Source organism: Ipomoea triloba, chromosome 2 (assembly GCF_003576645.1).
Source record: "Ipomoea triloba cultivar NCNSP0323 chromosome 2, ASM357664v1".
Lineage (NCBI taxonomy): Eukaryota > Viridiplantae > Streptophyta > Magnoliopsida > Solanales > Convolvulaceae > Ipomoea > Ipomoea triloba.
Genome location: NC_044917.1, coordinates 1,928,756 through 1,936,838, shown reverse-complemented (window position 1 = coordinate 1,936,838; position 8,083 = coordinate 1,928,756). Strand labels below are relative to the sequence as shown.

General features: G+C 37.2%; 1 protein-coding gene across 1 annotated transcript; it reads right to left on the bottom strand.

Moving 5' to 3' along the window:
* Positions 1-1,379: 1,379 nt before the first annotated feature.
* Positions 1,380-7,987, bottom strand: LOC116006950 (CCAAT/enhancer-binding protein zeta). The gene is made up of 16 exons (XM_031247487.1): positions 7,267-7,987; positions 6,770-6,845; positions 6,442-6,561; positions 6,168-6,243; positions 5,768-5,836; positions 5,609-5,689; positions 5,157-5,228; positions 4,980-5,072; positions 4,683-4,829; positions 4,445-4,528; positions 4,150-4,293; positions 3,845-3,934; positions 3,652-3,734; positions 3,208-3,564; positions 2,648-2,870; positions 1,380-2,487 (listed from the first exon to the last, which is right to left on the bottom strand). Exons 1-16 carry the CDS (start codon positions 7,922-7,924, stop codon positions 1,873-1,875), a joined length of 2,988 nt encoding a protein of 995 aa, XP_031103347.1. The 5' UTR covers positions 7,925-7,987; the 3' UTR covers positions 1,380-1,872.
* Positions 7,988-8,083: the final 96 nt, after the last annotated feature.

Below are 8,083 nucleotides of genomic sequence, written 5' to 3'. Positions count from 1 at the left end.
GGGGGGGGGGGGGGGGGGGGGGTGTGGGGTGGTACTTTTGTTCTTGTTTGAAACATTGGAGATCTAGAGAGGCCAATGGTTGAGAGTTGGGACCAGGTTGTACTAAACTTTAATGTTTGTGCTACAATATGGTTGCACCAACCTATGAGTATGCTTTATGCAATTGTACATTAGAGTATTTTACAATTATGCCCCTGGATTTTAAGAAGGGAGGGCAGCCAATTAATCTTTGCAGTGATTGGATGGTTATATACCGAGCAACCCTTAGTCAAGTTATTATCTTCTTATGATCTTTTGTCGATTAAGGTCACAAGCGAAATTTATCCAGCATAAACCTTTGAGTAAGGATGTTACTTTTAGATTACCTTATCCATTTTGTCTTTCATAGCTAGCAAGTGGTTTTGTTTTTTATTATTAAGCGTTAATGGTGAGTTTTCAAGTGGGAGGTAGGATGTTACATTGCTAGAAAGGCAGCAAGTTGCATACTTTTAACACCACTTGCAATATAATAGGAGACTGTGCAGGTCACTTGCCAAATGCTGTTACATTACAAGAAACTTCACCATAATTCACAGCTGTTTGAGTCAAAGTTTTGATACGCCTTTGGGTATGACAACTAGCTCAACTTGGCATAATATTATGCCCACATTAACGACTAAAAGACTGAAATCTGATATTCTTACTGACTGTTCTAAGTTGTTGGGTTATAGTTAGTTATTTTTGTTATGTTATATTGAACAGAAAGAAATGAAGATGAAATTGGATTAGGCCTACACGATAGCATTGTGAAATGTGAAAGTGGCCTTTTAGATAGATTCAATGAACTTTGTTTAAAACGTTATTTGTATCTTTGTTATTTGGTTCATTTAATTTGCTCTTTGGTGTATATCATAATTTGTTGGCGGCGATTTGTTTGTCCAAAAGGTCAAGACATGACCCACGTTCTTTGATCAAGTGTATCCTTCCATTGCGTTAGTGACGAAAATATAATACTTGCAGACCCGTCTCACACAAGTTTTTACTTTTAAAAATTACAAATTTTTATTTAGTAACTCAATAAGAAATAGTCAAGTAGGTAAAAGTTAACTTTCTTACTTAAACGTCACGAATTCAACTCTTGCCATCATCCTTTCAGGTTGCATAAAATTTTCAATTAGAAAGCTATTACATAGAGACTGGTAAAAAATACTGCTAGAATCTAGGGTGTTCTTATATGGTCCCATCGATCAGCTTCCATTCTTGTGGTGATAGGTTTTGGATGAATAAACAAACTTGTAGTGTTTACTGGATAGAAAACAAGGTGGCAATAGAGGGCAGAACCGTAGCCTCTGGAAGGGTAGAGGAGAACTGACAAGAAGCAATTAACATACAATCTATGCTTTTGGTTTGTAGTGACTGAAACCCATGTGCACAGGTCTTTTGAAAAAAAATCATTTTTTAACCAAGAAGAAATCTTCTACAAGCAAAAAACACTTTGGGTTGCATTCATAAGCTGTAATCTATGAGGTAATCAACACTAAATTGGGGGCATCCCATTTGTTCCTCCTGGGGGCCTATAATATAATTTTTAGAAAGAAAACACAAAAATGGGAAAGGTATGCAAAGAGATGACTCACATATTAGTGTCTTATTGGGAGGAATCTTAACATTTTCAATATACCTGTTAGTCTTCTGGTGTCTGCAAAATTTCCACTTGGGATGCACCCACCCCATGCTTCAATGATTTCTGGCCTTGAAAATGGATCTCGTACACGGTGAAGAAGCTTGATGCCTTTGATGTGTTCTTTGATGATACAATAACTGAATGCTCTACACAGCATTTCATGGCACCTTTTACGCATAAGGTTTCACGAGGTAAAAGATGCAAGAAACTTATCTGGATGACTTCTTATTCTTCTTCGTCTTCTTCTTTGGTGTAGTTTTGCCTGCAGGACTCTCTTCCTCTAAAAGATGTTCAAAATCCTCGAGGTTAGCAAAAGGGGATGCTGCAGTCCGCTTGAGCGACTTCTGTTTCCTTTTCCTTTGGTCAAAGCTGTCCTCCTGGTCATCTGATTGGGCAATATCATCAGAATCCTCGGCAATGTCAGGCTCCCCATCGGATATGTCTGATGGGATATTTCCTTCATCCTCAGAGAGATTACCAATCAACTCATCATCACTTTCATCAGCAACTTTGTCCAAATCATCATAATCGTAATCACCATCTTCTTCCAAAGCAGGATCAGTAGAGTCCAATATGTTCTCAATTTCTTCATTGTCACTCTCGTCTGCAGCAAAGTCTTCTTCCTCGCCATCATCATCACTGGCATCCCCGGCTAAAAGCTCATCAGCGACATCATCCTCATTTCTTTTCTTTTTCTTCTTCAGCTTCTTTGAAGATTTCATCTTGTTCATATAGAACTTGTGGAAGACAAGATCTTCTGGTGGAACATCTGTTTCAGCTAATGAGAGAATTTGTTCCCCAAACAATTGATCATTCATGTCAAGCTGCAAATTAAGAACAGAAAATGAAGTGAATACGGATGATGATGAAAGATTGAACATTTTAGTAGGGAGTAACAATGGATTAAGCTTTTCAAAATTTATACGCACATGCAGTATCCAAAAGAACAAACATACTTCTGATTCTAAACACTATTAAACTAACCTTCTTGGCAGGTTCAATCTGGGAGGCACCATGCCAAGTGCTTTGTTTTGGTTTCTTTTCCATGAATTTGTCCAGGAATGCAGTGAGTGAAAGATCATTCAGGGGATTTCCATTGTAAACAATGGTGGCCCCCGAAAGGAGTGTTCTTGCCATGGTAGCCACTGATGGATGCGCATGTGAAGCCAGAACCATTAGCTCCCACCAGCTAACACGATCGGCATTGCTGTTAATGCATAAAACCAATTTATAGAAAAAGTTAGCACTGAGCACGCTCATGAACCAGAGAACCTAAGTACCATTTCCTGAATTTCCAGCTTCATTATAAACCTCATTTCAGTCTGCATTGCTTTTAGTTAATACAATCAGTTTTTTTTTTTTTTGGAAAGTTAGCACAAGTATGGTCTTGAATCAGAGATCTGAAAAACTGTTTCCTAAATTTCCAGGATTGTTTTAGCTTATTTGGAAAAATGAAAGTATAGGATGAAGTAAAATATTCACCAACGCTAATGTATAAGTCACAATCTAATCAGCAGGCAAGTTAAACAGGAAAATGAGTGTACCAGAACGAAGGTTCTCTGTGCTGAAGATTGTATCCCCCAGGCATTGACAGACTTCCACTTGATATTTGGGGTTCAAGTTTGTTGGAGTTGGAGTTTGGTGTAGATTTCTTGGGTTCATCTGAATCACTTTCCACAAGCGAATCATCCAGCTGAACATCCTCCTCAGAATCAGAAGACAAATTACCACCTTCATCAAGGGAGGAACTTCCATTATTTAATTCATCATTGGAGTGAGTCACTCCTTCCACATTAACTGTTTTAGTTGTTGCAGGACTTGCTTGATTTTCGTCATCTTCTTTAACATCTTCAAAATGTTCAAGATCTTCATCAACAGATTCACTTTGAAGCATCATGCTCCTAGGATCATTAACATTTTACCTCATGAGAACCTTTTGATTCAGGAATATAACTTATACAAATGAAAACAATCAAAGCAGCCATTACCAAAGAGGAGGTCTCTCCTTCAGGACTTCAGAGAGAAGGAAAAGGCACCCGCATGCATATTGAGGTGGCTGCTGAATGGCAACCTGTTTCAATAATACAATGCAGTTGAAAGTTGAGACAATGCCATTAATCCATTATACCAATAATACTTCAAATCTTATCAAACTACAAGGTATTTAAAACTCAGACAGACCTGTAACAAACGCTTTGCAAAAGCAGCAACACGCTTCAAATTAATATCATTCTTCATGGCCCTTAGAAGTAGACCAATAAACATTTCCTCCTGGAACCAGAGCATAATAAAAGAATTAGATTGTTATTGGGTAAAGCCGTAAAGAAAATAGTTCAAAAAGATATTTTATTCAGAGAAAATTTTAAGCCAAAGAGATACATAATACATAAATCAAATATTTCTCAATGCAAACTCGGTGATTCACCATTCCTAAGCAAACCAGATGGACAAAAAGCCTATATGTAAGAATTGACTATTCTACCTACCTTTGAAGAATTCATAGCAGCTGGTAGTAGGAGCTTTGAGTACAAGGCACGGTAAAATCTATCGCTAACAACTTGATTTTTCGATGAAATCTTATCGAGCAACATTAATGCTTGAACTCCGACATTGAAGTTCCTAGAATGAACCTGAAAATGTCAGACAAGCTTTTTAAGACAAACTCAAATCAAAATTATTCTATCTGAATCAGCACTCCAGCAACAACTAGATGTGACAACTGACAAGCTGAGAACAAGCATTTATATTAATCACACAAACAATAAAGTGGCGCTGAATTACCAGTTGAAACAACACAGGTGTCTGGACCTGAACAATGTCATCAGCTTCATCACTTGAAACATAAGGAAAGGCTCTATTGACACCCTGCAAAAAGGTGCTAAACTTATGCATATATTTTGGGAGGCTGATATTTTCTCACTGGTGAAAAATCATAAAATTTACATTTAATATCTCATAGAGCTAAAACCTAGATAACAAAAATATTATAGGAAGACAAAAACAAACTATTTATACTGACTGTTAAAAGTGCTGATAATAACCGTGAATCCATCTCAACATGGGATTCTGATGTATTGTTCAATTCACCATCATTTGAACTGTGCTCCAAATTATGTCCATCATTTTTTTTGTCCTTTCGTCTTCCTCCTGCCTCAGAAATCAATACCTGGAATCGGATTTTCATATGAAAATGAGAAATTTTTGCTGCTCTAGAAAGTCTCAATTAGAAGCTGAATTTCATAATTTTTAAAAGTATTCAGCCACATATGGAAGTCAAGAGACAAAACACACCACATCTAAGGAGCTTGTGCAATACCTTAAAGAGGGCAAAATATACTTCTATCAAACGTTTTGCTATCTTAGGCCCATCTCCCCTGTGACTCAATCTAATTTGGCTTAGAAAGTTAATCTGTCATATATACAAGATATGTTAGAGGCAGGAATTCGACTGAAAAGAAATGAATAAAGAAAACAAAGAAACATTTTGACATACCGCATGATACTTGGCTCGCAGTCCCAGATGAGGGCGGAAAAGAAAATTATCTACCTCATCAATCACCACAGCCTGTAGAGTAAGGAAATAAGACTTATTAAGCTAAACTTATGAATTTGATCATAAATCTTGAGAGACATCATTACAAGATCATCTAATGTTGAACCATTTAGGGTCACATAGGACCTTTTTCTTTATTACTTATAACAATCTCTCTCCTCAACTTTTTTTACCATATTATATATTATTTTCATAGAATAGCCTGGATGGAAGGTCCTTTACTATGACCTTTTTAAACTCATTAATTTCACTAAGATATAGGATGTTTCAGCTGAAATTACCTGCCACCACAAAGATATACATTTCCATGAATGATAAAGTTCATTATATTACTTTATTTGTATTCTAATACATGAAAAAAAAATCCATGAATCATTATCACCCCATCTTACCTTCATATTTGGATGTTCTCCCAGTAGCTTTGATAGGTGATAGTCAGCATTAGAGGCAACTTTGTTTTTAGGATCTCCAAGCTGCAGGCAAGCAAGATCTCAAAATAATGTGGAGTAGATCTTCCTATAGGATATTTGAAGTAAGGGAGGAAGGAATACTTTGTTTACTAGAGCAGAAAGTAGTCGGCGTTCTTGTTCTGATTTGCTCCTCAGCAACATATAAACAGTCTTCATGAAAAAGATGCTGGATAAGATTTCTTTTTTCCCTTTGAAGTATTAATAATTATATTATTCTAAAACAGTATCAGCAAATAAAACTAAAATGCTAACTTATTTCAAAATTCCAAAGAATAGGGGTCAGATGCAACATTTTATGTTTATAATATCCCTTCTTTTTCCCCCCTGAAATATTTATGTTGAAAGCATAAAAAAGAAATAAAAATCAGGAGAAACTAGGCAATAAATTCATTATTTTATCATAGAGAGAGGAAACAAACTAATACACAATTGCTCATGCATGGAATAAAGGGTAAGCAACAAATGAAAATGAAGGGAGAACCTTTAATGCCTTGTCCTTGAGAATATCTAACACATCTCTTGATGCTTCCTCAAGAGCTGCAACAAACCGTTCATACCTGCATTTGGAGATTTAAGTTTTCAAAACAATGGTTAGACAGTAGTTACAAAATATTGGAGTTAAAAAACCATCAATTGCTGCCACATATAAGGGCACATTACTCAAGGAATTTCCTAAGGAATCCCCGAGAAGTCTAAGCATAGAGGTAGGAGTACAATATTGTTTTATACAAAAGAAGAGATATAAAGGGGTGTACCTTTGCTTCAAGCATTCCTCCCAATGCCATAAGAGCAGAAGAGAGTTACCATCCTTTGTATCAGGGATATGATTTAGAGGCCGCTGAAAGAGTGTCTTCAGTTTGCGATCAGGTAACAGACTGAAAGAATTATTCATTGTCAATTTGTGCATAAAGCCACAATGGGTGCAAGCAATAAGTTTGTACAACATTTACCTCCAGTGTGCACCACCAAAAAAAAAAGACTGGGAAGTCACTTCATTTTGTATTATGATAAAGAGATCATAAGCTGGCAAAATAATGAGGAAACATAATAATAGTTGAAAGACATATCTTTTCCATTCCTAACCTGGAAATGAAGAGTTCTCTTAAGGCTTCATAACCTGTCAGGGCATGTCGCTTGCCAACTTTTGCTGTGACCATTCCTGCACTCCATTAATATTTGTTGGGTTAACCTAAACTGCCTTACATAAAGATTAACCTAAAAGGCATCACCTTTGGTTCTTCTAAGCTGTCTAATACCAAAAATAATTGGTGCTGGGTGACTAAAATAACCTCCCCAAAGAAAGCAGAAGCAAATACTTTAGTCAACTTAGAATCAACCCACCCTATCTTCAACTAATAACAGTTGTATGATATTGAAATTAAGCTAATAGTAGATATTATCATTATCATTTCCCTAGGCCTGGAGGGGAACCCAACATGTGTCAGTTTTGAAGTGAGGAGCTTTAGGTTCATATTGCATTTATCTTTTGTTGAATTTACTCCAGCATTTGATTTTGCATAATATTAAAAGCTTTCTAGCAAGTTAAAATCACTGCCTATGTAAATTATTGCAAAACTTACCCAAAAGAGCATCAAGAGATCTCATATTTGCAACTGTATTGTCTGCAACCATGACCGAAAAGGCTGAGACCTTATCTGCAGCTGTGCCTGACCTCTGTGTGGCAGCTAGCATCTTTATATCTCCACTTTGCCCCCTAGACGACTCATAGTCAGCTGCAAACTGAGCCATTAACCTCTCTCCCAATTCTTTTTTCTGCTGCACCAATGCCTTCCATTCCTCAACACTGCCGAACTCAACCTTCTTGTTACCAACCACCTTCTCCTCCAGTTCCGCAGCATCTGTGTACCACACTCCCAAAGCACTAGCTTTTAATAGCGGGAGCTTTGGAAGACCCTTGTACTTGTCAAATGTCTTCCATGAATTATTATCGTAGTCTAATGGAGTCTTCCGAGGTTGAGGCTTGTCATTTTGCTTGAATTTCTTGTTGTGACTATTACTCTTATCCGTCTCCTTCTGATTGCTCGAATTCTGTTTAGGCGAAGGCTTTTTTAGGGGTTTGGACGAGGGAGGCTTCCGGAAATCGGAGTCGTCGAAGCCGGAAGTCGAGGAAGGGAGGGAGGAGAGGCCGAGAGAGGAAGCGAATGATGCGACGTCGTTTTGGAGATTGTCAATGTCCTCTGGTACCTTAGATTTCTTCGATTTTTTTGAATTCGCCATTACAGAGAGCTGAAAGAGGAGTGAGTGTAGGGTTTATGGAGACTTTAATGGAGGATTTTGTTGCAGTAGGGTTTATGCCTATTCGCGGTAAACTACTAAACTTGTGAGTTTATGGGCTAGTTAATTTTTATAAGGCCCATTTAGAGGGCCTGGTATACA